This window comes from Schistocerca gregaria, chromosome X (assembly GCF_023897955.1).
Source record: "Schistocerca gregaria isolate iqSchGreg1 chromosome X, iqSchGreg1.2, whole genome shotgun sequence".
Classification (NCBI taxonomy): domain Eukaryota; kingdom Metazoa; phylum Arthropoda; class Insecta; order Orthoptera; family Acrididae; genus Schistocerca; species Schistocerca gregaria.
The window spans coordinates 98994383-99012129 of record NC_064931.1 but is presented as its reverse complement, the minus strand read 5'-3'; the positions used below and the strand labels follow the sequence as shown (position 1 = coordinate 99012129).

The 17747-nt window shown below is 42.2% G+C and overlaps 1 protein-coding gene across 1 annotated transcript in view; it reads right to left on the bottom strand.

Moving 5' to 3' along the window:
* Positions 1-17747, bottom strand: part of LOC126299071 (probable galactose-1-phosphate uridylyltransferase) — a 185655-nt gene that overhangs the window by 96922 nt on the left and 70986 nt on the right. The window contains exon 4 of the mRNA XM_049990740.1: positions 2123-2328. Within this exon, the coding sequence (XP_049846697.1) occupies positions 2123-2328 (206 nt within the window). The remainder of the gene's footprint in view (positions 1-2122; positions 2329-17747) is intronic.

Below are 17747 nucleotides of genomic sequence, written 5' to 3'. Positions count from 1 at the left end.
TCCCCTCGATTCATTTTTGCTTTCTCCTGATTTGTTCTCTCTCTCTCATCTTGCCCCCATCTTCAACTGAAGGTTCACAATGCATCAACCAGTGGCACGGAATAGCATGCACACTGATTTCTCAGTGAGTTAACATCTAATGGAGAACAGGAAAGTGGAAGTTGTAAATTATCTCATCCCTTACTATTATAATTCAAAAGACTGTTTTCTTTTGAGTTGCAAACATATTTTTAAGAGCTACAGGGAGATGATTTTCCGACGGCAACATTTACTAGATGATCACCGCAGTTCCAACAAGGGAATGGGCCAGCCTTGAAATTTTTATACAGGAAGAATACACCAAAAGAAAGATCCTGGTTTTGCGTCATAAATTCTGACCATGAACTGAGTAAACAGAAGAAAGACCTATACAAAGTAATAAATATGTTCCAAAATTAAACTTGCAAAATTGTGAACGCAAAGTATCTGAAAGATTTACTGTGTAGGGTGGCCATGAAGTCCCTTTACCCCACATTAATAACCAACATAAACCCCTAAGCTTTAATAAATTATATGAACAACAGTTCTTTACAGTCCTTTTGACATATGAACCATGTAGAGCTGCTCATTAGAGGCAATGCACAGTTACCGATGGAGATCTACAAGACTTGGTCTTCCAAATTGCAACTGAGATGAACATTGCTGGTGTCATGTCTTCTTCGACCTGGTTATGCAGATTCAAGGAATCATACCATATAAGAAGTCACAGAACAATGAAGTTTACTTCAAGTAAAAGTATATAGGGTGATGCTATTAATTCATAGCTGATGTGAAGACAAAGCTTGCTGTTATACCCCTTCTGCTGTGTATAATGCTGATAATCAGGTTTTGTGAAAGAACTGCGAGTAAATCGCACTCGACCATTTCAAAGCAAAAAAAGACATGAGTCTGTTGTGCAATCGATTAATGCTATGACACATTCGTTTACAACAATGACAGAGATAAAAATGAGTGGATTACTGTTTCCACAGCTTTATATCAATTTTCGGAGACCTCAAGGCATATTGGGACCAAAAATTTTAAAAAATGCTGTTTAGAGGCAAACAATCTTATAATTGACCTATCATAATCTGGAAAAGAATAATTTTTAATATTTCATTTAAATAGTTTCGAACCAGTTGCAGAAATTAATTCATTGCTTTTGTTGTACTCTTGGCCTGGACATAATAACTGTCTTTCAGGGCAATGACAAAAAGACTGTCGAAATAATTTAGATTCCACATGGAACAACCACTGCAACTCTTAATAAATAATTTCTTCAACTGTGGGCAGTATTTTTAAGGAAATTGTCAGACAATATGATTTCCAATAGCTCTGTGTCATTTGAGATTTATCAGATCGGTATTCTTAAATTTCAGTCATTTGTGCATTATTAATTTGCACAGGCACGTTTTATGAATTGCTTTAAGTATGCTTGGTATGCAGTACAACAAGCAGAGCAACAGCCAGAACCATTTCTTACTCCACTGCAATTCTGTATAAATAAAACTAATAGTTACTGTGACATGCTTGAAAGCATTAACGTCTATTTCATCAGATGTGCCTGGTCTCAGGAAAACATTTCTTTTCATGATTCAAATGACACTTCACTTTATTGTGATGATTATGGGGAATAAACAAAGAACTGTTTCCATTGAAACTAAATATACATTATTCAAAAATTATCATACGAACTGTGCTACAGGAACTGTTATAAAATGATGTACGTGTAAGAAGTATTTCATTTCAATAAATTAAAGTCATGATTTTATTTCATTTTTGTAACTTGCCTTTTGTATGTTGAGATCGTTATTATCACACCAATACCACCAATCTTATACAAGACTTTAGCTTAGTAAACATATTTGTAAATGCAGAGTCCAATATTCCAGAATTGGTCTGTAGTACATTGATATCTGCACTAGTAAAGTACGATAACAAGAGTCTGAGTTCATTACAAGTGCTCACCAATTACTTCAAATTTTGTCACACTCCTCATTTCAACTATTTTTCCAGTAGGGCCCCACAGGTTCATTATTTGATTGTGTAATATCTGACATTTGTCACACACGAATGACATAAATGAAGTAGTGAAACAGCTCACCCTGAAATAACAGTACTGATCTCCTCTTCAGTCATCAGTGGAATGGTCACATTAGATTTTGGATGGAAGCACATAACTCTACAGGTACCTTCAGCTTTCTTCATTTGGAACAGAGGATCACCACTTTCTGGTGGTTCTGGGACATTTTCCAGGAGAGCAGGAAAATCATTTGTAAACACAAATGTTGAAGTGTAGTGTGGATTTATCTGAAAATTAAAACATAACAGAAAAACAATAACCCAGGAATTTAATGTATACAAGGTAAATACAAGCTAGCGTATAATTAATTATTTTGACACTGAATGACTGACTTTTGACACTGAATGAAAACTTGTATGCTAAACAGTCCTAATCCTAGTGCCTTGGTATCAGCAGGCACCACGGAAAAAATGTCACTCAGATCTAATATTTAATTGTTAAGACTCACTCAGCTCCAGGAACCTATATAAGAGCTAACCTAAGATTCTAAAATTGAATAAGAGAGATTACTGTACAATGAAAAGCACTATTAGTGAAAAATGCTACCATCCAAGACAGGAGACATAGTAAGAAGCACTAAGGCATAATTGTGGAAGAGTACTAGATCCTCTCTCTCTCTCTCTCTCTCTCTCTCTCTCTCTCTCTCTCTCTCTCTCTCCCCCCTCACTCACACACACACACACACACACACACACACACACACACACACACACACACACACTGCAAACAAACAATAATTTGCATATTTTAGCTTATGAAAGCACAAGTTTCTTCATCTAGCAGACGTGTGGAAATGTCTGAATACAAAGAACACCCTGAACCTGGGTCCAGCAAGACGACCAAGTCTGCAATTTTTTCAATGATCCTGGGTACAGTTTCTCGTCAGGACCTGTAGCTCAGAAAATAAGTAAGGGAGAACATTTAGTGTTGTTTTTTGGGGAAGGAGACCAGAAAGCGAGGTTATCGGTCTCATCGGATTAGGGAAGGATGCCCTTTCAGAGGAACCATCCCGGCATTTGCCTGGAGTGATTTTAGGGAAATCACGGAAAACCTAAATCAGGATGGCCGGACGCGGGATTGAACCGTCGTCCTCCCGAATGCGAGTCCAGTGCAACATTTAGTGCTCCATCTACTGTCAACTGTGATATCAGTAAAGACAAAGCTGAATGCTTATGTGAACTTTTACACCAATGTCTTTTGTGAAGAAGGCTTCAGCCAAAAGCTAAATGTGTAACAGTCTTTTCATTGTGCCTGCGTGCAAATCAACGTGCCACCTTTGCAGTGAGTAGCAATCATACATAACTTCTTAATCGATTTACTTCAAATTCTTACAGGATCCTCTGATAAGCATTGAGATGAACATAGGCTATATATTTTTTAAACAACAATGTCCAAATTTTCTGTTAAAACTGATTGCAAGAAAGAAAATGCTGTGCTGTGGAAATGTGCAGTTTTGTATTTCTCGCAGTCAGTTTTAACTATGATAGTAGGTCATTTAAATCTGCAGACAGGTTGTTTCTCACATAGATATTCTCCCTCCTTGTATATAATTTTAAATAAAAATTGTATACACAACTATGTGCTGTTCTGTTTTCTTCATAACAGACAGTTTTAACAAAAAAACAGCCTGACAGTCTGGCCTATGATTGCAATACTGGTACCTGCTTGCTATTATGGAATCTGTATTGTGTAAAACTCTGTAATCGTACCCAGTTGTCGACCAGAACTGTCAAAATACTGTCACTGAACCTAGCAGATAGAGAGAGAGAGAGAGAGAGAGAGAGAGAGAGAGAGAGAGAGAGAGAGAGAGAGAGGAGGGGGGGGGGGGGGGGTGGAGGAGGTGGAGAAGGAGCTCAGGATGTATATCCAATTCCTATAGACATTTAGCAGTTGTGAATCATTGCTGGGTTTACTAATCCTAAAAATATTCGAGCAAATCATTTAATGGGAAAGAGTGCTCCTCTGCATCTAGCCACCAGTGAGAACTGTGATGTAATTACCTTGGATTATTTTAAAGATTTAATTAAATGTGCCAGAGTACAAAGGTCTCTGTAGTCTAGGAATCTTCTTATAAAATTGCAGGGAAAATCTATTGTAGCACCGGTTAAGAACAATCAATTGTGCTGAAACTAATTATGTGGGGTTGTGTTCTGTTCAGATCCAGAATGTCAGGTGACTGAAAACTGTAGGTCCTCAAGCAACAGTACAATTACATGTTACTGTACATCAGGTTGTTCCAATACTGCCCCATGGGGGCCTGAACCGCACACATTCCGCAGAAGTGCAAGACACTCAGCCCTCTCTGCCCATGTGTTCTTGGCCAGTGGAATATGGTCACAAATTGCTGTCCAGGTTTCGAGAGGGTGCGTTTCTGGATGAGGTACCGAATATATTGCTTCCCCCTACTTATACCTCCCAAGGAGATCATGAATGTAAAATTAGAGAGATTCGAGCATGCACGGAGGCTTTCCAGCAGTCGTTCATCCCGCGAACCGTACACAACTGGAACAGGAAAGGGAGGTAATGATAGTGGCACGTAAAGCCCCTCCACCACACACCGTTGGGTGGCTTTCAGAGTATAAATGTAGATGTAGATGTAGATATGCTACAGTCTGTCTGCAAGATAGCCTGTGCATCAGCCCATTTGCACACCCTGTGTACCTGTTCCTACCTTCGCGAACAGCTGAGCGTGTTGATGGCCGCGGTTAGCCGTCTTCAGGCTGCTGCCTCGGAGTGTAGCGGCAGTGGGGAGTCTGCTGCGTCACAAGGTACACCCCAGGTGTTACATGCTTCACCCACTGTCCCTGCTGTCGAGACATCTTCGCGGGTACCGGGCGCGGTTGGGCCACCCTCTCCCCAAGGGGAGTGGCGGGTTCAGCGGCGTTCGCGGCGCACGAGGCGGAGGGTCAATGTGGAGGCTGGCCGTGTGGCATCGCCCGCTCTGCCTGTGAGTGGACATGTGGCCGCTCCTTCAGCAAGGTCCGAGCAGGCACACGGGGGGAGGGGTTTATTAGTTATTGGGAGCTCCAATGTTAGGCGGGTGATGGAGCCCGTTAGGGAAATAGCGGAAAGGTCGGGGAAGAAGGCCAGTGTTCACTCTGTCTGCTTGCCGAGGGGTCTCATGCGAGATGTGGAGGAGGCCCTACCGGCGGCGATAGAGAGCACTGGGTGCACCCAACTGCAAATTGTTGCTCATGTTGGCACCAATGACTCCTGCCGTCTGGGTTCAGAGGTCATCCTCAGTTCGTACAGGCGGTTGGCGGAGTTGGTGAAGGCGGAAAGCCTCGCTCGCGGGGTGGAATCAGAGCTAACTATTTGTAGTATCGTTCCCAGAACCGATCGCGGTCCTCTGGTTTGGAGCCGAGTGGAAGGCTTAAACCAGAGGCTCAGACGATTCTGCGGAGAGCTGGGGTGCAAATTTCTCGACCTCTCGCTATCGGGTGGAGAAATGTAGGGTCCCCCTGAATAGGTCAGGCGTGCACTACACGCCGGAAGCGGCTACGAGGGTAGCGGAGTACGTGTGGAGTGCACATGGGGTTTTTTTAGGTTAGAGAATTCCCTCCCTAGGCCCGACAAGACGCCTCCTGAGACGCGGCAAGGCAGGAGTAGGTAAAATGCAACAAGGAATAACAATATTAATGTGCTTATAGTAAACTGCAGGAGCGTCTATAGAAAAGTCCCAGAACTGCTCTCATTAATAAACGGTCACAACGCCCATATAGTACTAGGAACAGAAACTTGGCTGAAACCAGACGTAAACAGTAATGAAATCCTAAACTCGGATTGGAATGTATACCGCAGAGATAGGCTGGACAGTGAAGGGGGAGGCGTGTTTATAGCGATAAGAAGTGCAATAGTATCGAAGGAAATTGACGGAGATTCGAATTGTGAAATGATTTGGGTGAAGGTCACGGTTAAAGCAGGCTCAGACATGGTAATTGGATGTCTCTATAGGCCCCCGGGCTCAGCAGCTGATGTGGCTCAGCACCTGAAGAATAATTTGGAAAATATTTCGAGTAGATTTCCCCACCATGTTATAGTTCTGGGTGGAGATTTTAATTTGCCGGATATAGACTGGGAGACTCAAACGTTCATAACGAGTGGCAGGGACAAAGAATCCAGTGAAATATTTTTAAGTGCTTTATCTGAAAACTACCTTGAGCAGTTAAACAGAAAACCGACTCGTGGCGATAACATATTAGACCTTCTGGTGACAAACAGACCCGAACTATTTGAATCAGTTAATGCAGAACAGGGAATCAGTGATCATAAAGCGGTTACTGCATCGATGATTTCAGCCGTAAATAGAAATATTAAAAAAGGTAGGAAGATTTTTCTGTTTAGCAAAAGTGACAAAAAGCAGATTTCAGAGTACTTGGTGGCTCAACACAAAAGTTTTGTCTCAAGTACAGACAGTGTTGAGGATCAGTGGACAAAGTTCAAAACCATGGTACAATATGCGTTAGATGAGTATGTGCCAAGCAAGATCGTAAGAGATGGGAAAGAGCCACCGTGGTACAACAACTGAGTTAGAAAACTGCTGCGGAAGCAAAGGGAACTTCACAGCAAACATAAACATAGCCAAAGCCTTGCAGACAAACAAAAATTAGCGAAATGCAGTGTGAGGAGGGTTATGCGAGAGGCTTTCAATGAATTCGAAAGTAAAGTTCTATGTACTGACTTGGCAGAAAATCCTAAGAAATTTTGGTCCTATGTCAAAGCGGTAGGTGGATCAAAACAAAATGTCCAGACACTCTGTGACCAAAATGGTACTGAAACAGAGGATGACAGACTAAAGGCCGAATTACTAAATGTCTTCTTCCAAAGCTGTTTCACAGAGGAAGACTGCACTGTGCTCCCTTCTCTAGATTGTCGCACAGTTGACAAAATGGTAGATATCGAAGTAGACGACAGAGGGATAGAGAAACAATTAAAATCGCTCAAAAGAGGAAAGGCTGCTGGTCCTGATGGAATACCAGTTCGATTTTACACAGAGTACGCGAAGGAACTTGCCCCCCTTCTTGCAGCGGTGTACCGTAGGTCTCTAGAAGAGCGAAGCGTTCCAAAGGATTGGAAAAGGGCACAGGTCATCCCCGTTTTCAAGAAGGGACGTCGAACAGATGTGCAGAACTATAGACCTATATCTCTAACGTCGATCAGTTGTAGAATTTTGGAACACGTATTATGTTCGAGTATAATGTCTTTTCTGGAGACTAGAAATCTACTCTGTAGGAATCAGCATGGGTTTCGAAAAAGACGGTCGTGTGAAACCCAGCTCGCGCTATTCGTCCACGAGACTCAGAGGGCCTTAGACACGGGTTCACAGGTAGATGCCGTGTTTCTTGACTTCCGCAAGGCGTTTGACACAGTTCCCCACAGTCGTTTAATGAACAAAGTAAGAGCATACGGACTATCAGATCAATTGTGTGATTGGATTGAGGAGTTCCTAGATAACAGAACGCAGCATGTCATTCTCAATGGAGAGAAGTCTTCCGAAGTAAGAGTGATTTCAGGTGTGCCGCAGGGGAGTGTCATAGGACCGTTGCTATTCACAATATGCATAAATGACCTGGTGGATGACATTGGAAGTTCACTGAGGCTTTTTGCAGATGATGCTGTGGTGTATCGAGAGGTTGCAACAATGGAAAATTGTACTGAAATGCAGGAGGATCTGCAGCGAATTGACGCATGGTGCACGGAATGGCAATTGAATCTCAATGTAGACAAGTGTAATGTGATGCGAAACATAGAAAGATAGGTCCCTTATCATTTAGCTACAAAATAGCAGGTCAGCAACTGGAAGCAGTTAATTCCATAAATTATCTGGGAGTACTCATTAGGAGTGATTTAAAATGGAATGATCATATAAAGATGATCGTCGGTAAAGCAGATGCCAGACTGAGATTCATTGGAAGAATCCTAAGGAAATGCAATCTGACAACAAAGGAAGTAGGTTACAGTACGCTTGTTCGCCCAATGCTTGAATACTGCTCACCAGTGTGGGATCCGCACCAGGTAGGGTTGATAGAAGAGATAGAGAAGATCCAACGGAGAGCAGCGCGCTTCGTTACAGGATCATTTAGTAATTGCGAAAGCGTTACGGAGATGATAGATAAACTCCAGTGGAAGACTCTGCAGGAGAGACGCTCAGTAGCTCGGTACGGGCTTTTGTTAAAGTTTAGAGAATATACCTTCACCGAAGAGTCAAGCAGTATATTGCTCCCTCCTACGTATATCTCGCAAAGAGACCATGAGGATAAAATCAGAGAGATTAGAGCCCACACAGAAGCATACCGACAATCCTTCTTTCCACGTACAATACGAGACTGGAATAGAAGGGAGAACCGATAGAGGTACTCAGGGTACCCTCCGCCACACACCGTCAGGTGGCTTGCGGAGTATGGATGTAGATGTAGATGTAGATGTGCCCATTCAGCTGCTGATGGGGAGACACGGGAGCCAGAATGGCCTACCATAAAGAGACAACAAGCGGTACAGTAATTACAGAGCAAGAAACAGTCCTCATCAGATTGTGATAACCACAGCTCAGTGATCTCTGTACAAAATCGAGATACAGAAACGGTTAACAGCTCAACTAGACGTGAAAGTCTTACTCTCAGTCGAAAAGTACATCCCTAAATGAGGTATAGATGAGGCGACAAGCAGATTCAGTGTCTCTCAAATAAGAGAGCCGAAGAATACTGGTACTTATTTAAAACTCAAAAACACTCCTCCTCCACTAGTAACAAAGATGCAAATTAAAATTTTTAAAAAGCTGGTAAATGATTAAAGTCAACAAAAATATTTTTTCAGGTGAAATATTAAAATTCATATTTTCCCTCAACCTGTCCAGCCTCTTTTTTACTAAACGTAACACAACATCTGCAGTCAGAACAGTAAAAGAGGAACTGAAAATAGTAGTGGTATCTTGAGAGGGAACATGCACACATACCACTCCAGCCCTTCATATTTTCCTCACTAGACCCTCAAAGCAGATGGGTACTTCTGAGTGTTCTGTTGAGTTGGAAACGACAACTCAGAAGAAAACCTGGAAGCATGATATTAATCAAATGCTATTAATCAAGAAAACCTGAAAGCCCTTCCTTTCCAACTTATCCCTCTTTCTTCCCTGAAGATGAAACTCCGAGTTCCAAAAGCAAAGGTACAATCTTTCTTCTATTTTGAAGCCTCTCTATACACAGGCATTATAATTTCACCTCCTGAAAGCAAATTCTGGTCAGTGTTTCGTGCATTTTTGTAGGAGGGAACTGGAAACCATGGGAAAGAACAGATGCAGAGGCCCACACCATATGGCACCTTGGAGCTGGCATTCAGCAGAGAATACGTAGTGGGAGCTGTAGCAAATGCAAAAATTGTCAACATACAACAACCCAGGAACGACCATCGGCCCAATAGAGGTCACTAGCCCATTGATGATGATGAAGAAGATGTGACACACTCAACACAGAGCCCTGAGATGCCATTCTCTTGGGCCCATGGGGAGTTGAGTGAAGCGCCAATTCTTAATGTTGAGACACATTGGGTACTTGCATAGCTTAGGCTGTGGCTGTGGCTAAGCCACGTCTCCGAGATATCCTTTCTTTCAGGAGTGCTAGTTCTGCAAGGTTCGCAGGAGAGCTTCTGTAAAGTTTGGAAGGTAGGAGACGAGATACTGGCAGAAGTAAAGCTGTGAGGACCGTGCGTGAGTCCTGCTTCGATAGCTCAGATGGTAGAGCACTTGCCCACGAAAGGCAAAGGTCCCGAGTTCGAGTCTCGGTCGGGCACACAGTTTTAATCTGCCAGGAAGTTTCATATCAGCACACACTCCACTGCAGAGTGAAAATCTCATTCTGGAGCTATTGCAATGTCTTTGTTCCACCATGACACTACCTCACAGTGGGAAGGATAGGGGAATGGAAGCGAGGGCTGTAGAAAGGAGGATAGCAGTTCTTGTGGCATGGATGGTTGCGTCTGACATGCCTTGCACAATCTCATCAATGCAATCCAATGGAGAGGCAGTGAATAGAACAGCAGAGGCTTACAAAGGCCAGTTGGCTCTTTGAAGCACCCAATGTGGTAGACAGTCTGTCAGGCAGTGGCAAGGAAATGGCAGGATTTCTGGAAACTAGTCACTGTCAAAAAGGTCATCGTGTAGTTGATGAATAGATTGGTTGGTTAAAGGAACCATACTATAACGTCATTGGTCCCTTAATCCTTTGTCTTTCAAGCTGGGAATAGTTCATAGTGAGGAAGGATATGAATGCACTTGATTTTATCTGAGAATGAAGAAAACCAAGAGAAAGAAGCAAGTAGAAGTGAGAGAGGGTTAAAAGGGTGAAGATGAGAGAGTTGCTCCACCCTCAAAGCAGCTGGAGGCTCTCAGGACCCGTTTGCAACAGGAAACACACCCTCTGCATCTGACTGGTGCTCCCATACCTTCCATTACCACAAGTAAACTAGCTAAAGAAACAAGAAAAAATCTCAGGAAAGAGAACAATAATGACGATTCTGTCGAGCATTGACAGATGTAAAAGAATAAGAACTAGTAACGCAGCAAAAGCAGGAGCCAGACCTCCCCACTGAGAAAGGGCAGCCTCGGGCCCCTCAGGTAGAAGCAGGCCACAGTGCACCCTTCCAATCCCTCAATCGGCCAATGAGGTTAATGTGCTCTATGTCACAAAGAGGACTAAAAACCACTTTCATGGGTAAAATGTAAAACCAAATCAGTTGCTTTGGTCTTGTCCACCGGAGGTAGCATGTCAGCAAGTTCAAGGTTTCGCCATAAGACGGCCAAAGTAGGGTAGTCCAGTGAGGTGTTGGCATACTAAGATGGGCATCACACCAACAGTGTCATGGATCCTCATGTCAGAGGATGTGGCAGTGGGTCAACCAAGTGGTACCAAAGCGATTCCCTGAGAGAAGCATGGAAGGAAGACAACCACACAGTTGTGGTCTCCTTTATGGTTCTCAGTTTATTCCGAGCAACAACGGCGTACCAAGCTGCATTCCAAGCCTCGAAAAACAGTTCAACATGGCAAACTGGTCAGTATTTTCTAATTTACTGGAATGCCAATGTGGCCAGGGGTCCATACAAAGACACTCAACCATCCAGCGTGGTAGAGGTCATACAGGAGATTCCTGATAGTCACAACCAATGGGTACTGACGCTAGCACTGCCAATTACGAACATCTTCCTGGTGCAAGAATGAACATTACTGCAGTAAATACACTGCATCCATTCGGCAGGGAGCATTGTTCACGGCACCTTGCGTGTGTGTAGGCAAAACCGGTTCACCCATCGACAGCAAAGTCATCCATGTATACCACTTCTGATCCCGAAAATGCATCAAGGACATCCAGGAATAAGTGGCAAAAAACCATGTGAGTCAACAGAGCCTTTTGCATAGGTTGAGGCAGATCTGATGATGGGGTACACACCATGGGGATTGCTCCCTAGTAAGTGGCGGCAGTGGGGGTACCATGAGTTCACAGAAGAGCCCCTGTGTGTGAACTGCAATTGTGATTCTGGCCCAGGGCCTCTGTTGTAGGATGTGAAGCGCCCTATCACGAAAGAGAACATGGTAGTTTCAATGCTCAAGGAGCAGTAGATGTGTATCCCATAGTTGAGCTACAGTTGTTGGCACCTGGTCTGTAGTAGAGATAACATGTCCATGAGTAGACTGTTTGAAGGTCTGGTCTGAAAGGCACCTGTACAAGGCAGACCCCACAACCACTTATTTGGCCCCAGCATTTGTAATGCTGAAGGTGATGCCAAGCCATATGCCAGACTTTCAAAATCAAGACAGGGCAGGATCAGAGCCTTCTAAAAATGTGAAAGTGTAGACGCCCCAACTGGTGTGACTGTGGCAACAAAGAATATTAAGGTGGGAGCAGCACTTTCGTTTAAGTTAGCGACAATGGGGAAGCCACGTCAATTGCGCATCGAAGACCACTCCCAGAAAGCACTAAGACTCCACTACACTGATGGGTTGTAGATGGGCAGAACAGCAGCAAAGAAGTGTATGACATATGTCTTGGTGACTGAAAACTGTTAGCAATAGGCAAGAGCCCAGGACCGCTCCTTTCATATGGCGCTAGACATATGACAACTGCTAGAAAGAGAGGCATACTCTATACCGAGCCCACTGGGATCACGTATATGGGATGTACTGTGGGAAGCACCAACCTGAACCCGGAAAGTACAGTGAGGCTAGAAGTTCCAGACAAAAACCTGCAGTTGGTCTCAGAGACCCCACTCATGGAGGGTAGTGAGGATGTGGTGATGATGTATGGTGTCATAAGCCATAGTCAAGTCAAATAACACAGCAATAAGATGCTGACATTGGGCAAAAGCTGACTGAATAGCATCCAGGCAGAACAAATTATCAGCAGTAGAATGGCCTTGGCAAAAACTTCCCAGGGATGGAGCCTAAACACCCGAGACTCAAGGACCAACACAATTGTTGGCTCACCATACAATTGGGCAACTTGCAGTGTGTGTTGGTGAGGCTAAATAGATGATAGCTGTCCACGTCAAGGGGTTGTTCACCTGGTTTCCGTAGTGGGATGATCACACTGTCTCACCCTTGAGACGGGAACTCACCTTGTCCCAGATACAGGTGAAAATAGTAAGGATGTGACATTGGCAATCCACTGATAAGTGTTTGGGTACTTGGCTGTGGATGCAGTCTGACCTTGGAGCCCTACCCTAGCAAAGGGCTATGGCACTGACGAATTCCCACTCACTGAATGGAACATTATAAGGTTCCAAGTGGCATGTAGCAAATGATAAAGGAAGTCACTCCACTGGCTGTTTGATGACAGGAAGTGCAGGCTGATAATTCTCAGATGCAGAGCCTCGGGCATAATGAAAAGGAAAATGGTCTGCAACAGCATCTGGATCACTGTAGGCATCACCATTCACCACATACACCCACACGGTGCTGGTGTCCATAGAGGTGTCAAATCTTTGTTCAAACCTTTGAAGCTCGGGTAAGTCGTCCAATGTTAGAAATGTAACAGTCCCAGTATTCTTGTTTCTGTTGTTTTGTGAGGTGGAAAACCTCTGCAAGGAGCTGTTTAAAAGCAATGAGGTGCTCCATCAACAGATGTCGCTTATGGCATTGGAGAGCTCACCAGTAATCTCTAATGGTCAAGGCAATTTCGGATGTCCACTAAGCTACTGTGTTCTAACACGGGGATCTAAAGGAAGAAAGGTTTGCTGTGTCAGCTGCTGATAGAATCGGGTCATTCCATGTCAAGTGTCCTAGAATAAAATCGGTCCCCACTCGACCATCTCAGATTCGGTTCAAAACTTGTTTTTGTATACATACGTATGTGTTAGGTCAATGTTCAAATTTTGGCTCAATTGTTATAGTGGTTACAAAACACATGGTGTGAAGAATTTGGTCAACTTTGTTATAACTTTGTGCATCTTCTGTGATATCTATCACTCTGAATTTTTGTACCATAGTACAACTTGTGTTGCTGAATGCAGCTAAAGCATTCAAATCCCTTAGAAATGGCTATCCATTATGCTACTTGGTCTGAAAGTGCCTTGTAAAATTTATCACTTAAGATTTAAGTCAGACTTTAAGCATCTTTTACTATAAGGGATAAGCAGCTATGACCTTGATTTTTGAGCTGTTAGCCAACAACCAGGTACTAACTATACTACACCAGTATTAGCATTTATGAGTATATAGTTCTGATTTTATTGACCCTTGTCTCAAGTGTCAAATTGAAAATTTCAAATTTACAGCATTTTTAAGGACCAGTATTTTAATATGGCTACCATCTCTGATCTTCTTTTAACTGACACCATTGAAAAGAGCTCAGTTTTTGCTACAAGGAACATTAAAAAGTAGAATGGTAATTTTCCATATTAGGCATTTAAAATAGATTAAAAGAAACCTAAGCTGATACACTTACCACATGTATTACCGTGTTGGCAGCTGTTGTGCTGGAGAACATCAAGGCACTTGTGATATGATTTGTTAGCACAAATTATTTGAAGGATGATACTTTTGTTCTTCTGATGCATAGGTACAACTGTTTCATGTATGTGTTCCAAAAACTTCTGGAAATTAGATAGGAAGGTATGACCGTTTTATAACACAGGGCATGGTTTCCAGAAATTTCTGTAAATTGAGATGCAGATATTGGTGTTTTGTAACACAGGGCATGGATTCCAGAAACTTCTGGAAATTCGGTATGCTGGTATGACTATTTCATAACAAGCCATAGGTTTTGGAAATTTCTGGACATTTGATATGCAGGTATGACTGTTTTATAAAACAAGGCATGGATTCCAGAGACTTACACGCAGGTACAACAGTTCTACAACAAGGCACTAGAAACTTCCAGAATTTTCTGGAAAGTTCTCCAGTATTCTCATTTTTATTATGTAATTTGATTTGGATATCATTCATGTTTGTATGCAAATTGTCAATCATTGTATCATTTGAGGTTATTGCCTGTGGACGTTTACCCTGCAGCTTGGTTGATTCCTTCAATCCATTGTTGAATCATTGCTGAAGTTGTTATGGCTTCGAACAATGGAAATATGGACCTAGAGCAGTGCACCATTGGACAAATTAAAAAGTTTGTGTGTCATTTAACTAAGTACAGCAAGGACAAAAGCCTTCTGAAGTCAATTAGTGACCTCTCTGAGGAGGATCGAAATTTGCTGATTTGACGAGTTGGATTTATGCTTGATTGTGATGGCAAAATATGTATACATCATGAAGCAGAACTGTTGACCAGGTTTCAATATCTGCAGAAAACATGCTGCAATCCATTTCAAAAGAAGAACCGTGTTCAACAAAGGTCTGCTTCCTATTGATGTCGCAACAGTCGACTTTTTGAAACAACTTACAACAGTTGATGTAAAGCCTGAATAGAAGCTTTGGTCTGCTTGTAGGGTTGACATCAATGCAAAAAAGGCCAAGCCATTACCAACATCAGAGTCTGATGAAGATGATGCTACAGTTGCTTCAGACAGCTTAAACTCTAACTTGACAGCAATTGGTGTGTCACCACTAAAATTTCAGCATGTTTGAAACTGGCATTTTAGTGGATATGCAAAACGAAAGATAAGGCAAGTTCAAATGGTTGTGGCTACCAAAATTGCTGAAATTGGCAGGCTTGAAGCAGGTGATGTCATAGAACTGCAACCAGGTCAAAAATGCTATGATTGCTCTTCGTACAAAGTGCTCACCAATGAATTGAAAACAAAGCTGATGTCCTCAGCTTCTGATAAACTTCAGATTTTAACTTTGGCCCCTAGTAGTTCGAGCATTAAAAAAATGATGGAAGAATCCAACATGTCTGAGAGAATGGTGAAAACTGCCAGAAAAGTGAAGGAAGAGAAATGCATTTTAGCGAAACCAGATCAAAAGCGAGGAAAGGCTTTGCAAGAGTCTATTAAGGAAAGTGTAGCAAAATTCTATGACAGTGATGAAGTCAGCCGAATCTGTCCTGCAAAAAAGGACTTTGTTGCCATAAGGACACCAACTGGCCAAGAAGTTCATATGCAGAAACGTCTGTTGCTTTGTAACTTGAAAGAAGCCTATCAAGAATACTGCAAACAAAATTTACCAAAAGTTGGCTTTTCCAAATTTTGTGAGTGTTGACCAAAGTGGTGCATCACAGTTGGTTCAGCAGAAACACATTCAGTTTGTGTTTGTACAGCTCATCAAAATGTCAAATTGTGGCTAGCAGTGACTCCAATTAAGGATGACTACAAGGTTTTTGTTAGCCAAAATAGTTTGCAATATGAATTCAAAAGATTGAATGCTCCAATGATGTGAGCAATGCCCTGGATTAAAAGTCTTGGAAAGATTTGTAGAAGCTGCATTTGAATGGAATGACACAGATGAAGCAGTTGAATACAGGGAATGGATACACACTGACGGAGATACCCTGGAGACAAAACAGTCAGCGAGTGAAGGATTTATCCATAACTTTGTGATCAAAAGTGTGACTCTCTCATCACATCATTACATAGCAAAGCATCAAAGCAACTACCTAAAAGAAATTAAAGAAAATCTAGAATGTGGAAAGGTGGTTGTTCTGATGGATTTTGCAGAAACTTGTGCATTTATTGTGCAGGACACTGTACACGGCTTCCATAGGGAAAATAGTCAGGCCACACTTCATCCCTTTGTTATTTATTACAAGGCTTTGACTGGAAAGATTGAGCCTCTTAGGTTCTGTGTCACCAGTGATTACTTGTGACATGATACAGTTAGACTTCATGTTTTCTGCTCCACGCTAATTGAGCATCTGCAAAACCACTTTCCAGTGCTGAAGCACATCAGCTATTTCAGCGATGGATCAGCTGCCCAATACAAAATTTTCAAGAACTTCATGAATCTATGTCAGCACTACAGAGACTTCAGTATCAGTGCAGAATGGAACTTCTTCACCACAAGCCATGGAAAGTCCCCATGTGATGATATTGGGGTCACAACAAAGCGATTAGCAACAAGAGCAAGTCTCCAATGGCCAACTTCAGACAAAATTCTAACACCAAGTGATCTATTCAGATTTTGTGATGAACAAGTTCACGGAATCAAATTCCTTTTTATCACAAAGAAAGATATTGATGCTGCAAGACCTTTGCAAGAAAGGAGTTTTGAAAATGTTTGTATGGTTGCAGGGACCAGAGAAAACCACTGCTTCAGACCAAACGATCAAATATGGTTACAAATTAGCAGAGTTTCCAATGACACAGTGTCATTTATTGCAAGTGATGATTAGTCAGCATACTTCTCGAGTGTTCCAATTGACATCATTCAATCTGGGCAATACATAGCCTGCATTTATGACAACAAATGGTGGACTGGAAACATCTGTGACACATCATTGGTAGAACAAGATCCCTTAGTCAGTTTCATGCATCCAGATCGTCCAACTTATTCATTCCATTGGCCCCTTAGGAAGGACACCTGCTGGATCCCAGAGCAGCAGATAATCAGCATTTTGCCAGCTCCAAGTGCCAATTCCATGGGTCAGAGATACACTTACCCATCAAAGGTGCTGAAGCGCATTGAAGAGAATTTGAGAGCCATGAAAGAAGTTTCATGAACTCTAGCAACAAATTTATGATGCTTTGTTCATTTTGTGAACCTACTGCTTTGTTATGTTCACAACAATGTTGTTTATTTGCTCAGTAAGGCCATTCTGTCAAGCACGTGGTACATGCAAAAGCTACGGTATCTTTGAAGCCAGTTTAAAAACCTTATATGGAAAATTACCATTCTCCTTTTTAATGTTCCTTGTAGCAAAAAATGAGCTCTTTTAAATGGGGTCAGTTAAAAGAAGATCAGAGGTGGTAGCCATATTAAAAACTGGTCCTGAAAAATACTGTAAATTTGAATTTTCAATTTGACACTTGAGACAAGGGTGAAAAAAATCAGAACTATACACTCATAAATGTTAATACTGATGCAGTATAGCAGGCATTTGGTTGTTGGCTAGCAGCTCAAAAATCAGGGTCATAGCTGCTTTTCCCTTATAGCAAAAAAGATTAAGTCTGACTTAAATCTTTCACAATAAATTTAACAAGACACTTTCAGACCAAGTCACATAAGGGTTAGTAATTTCTGAGCAATGTGTGTGCTGTAGCTGCATTCAGTTGTTG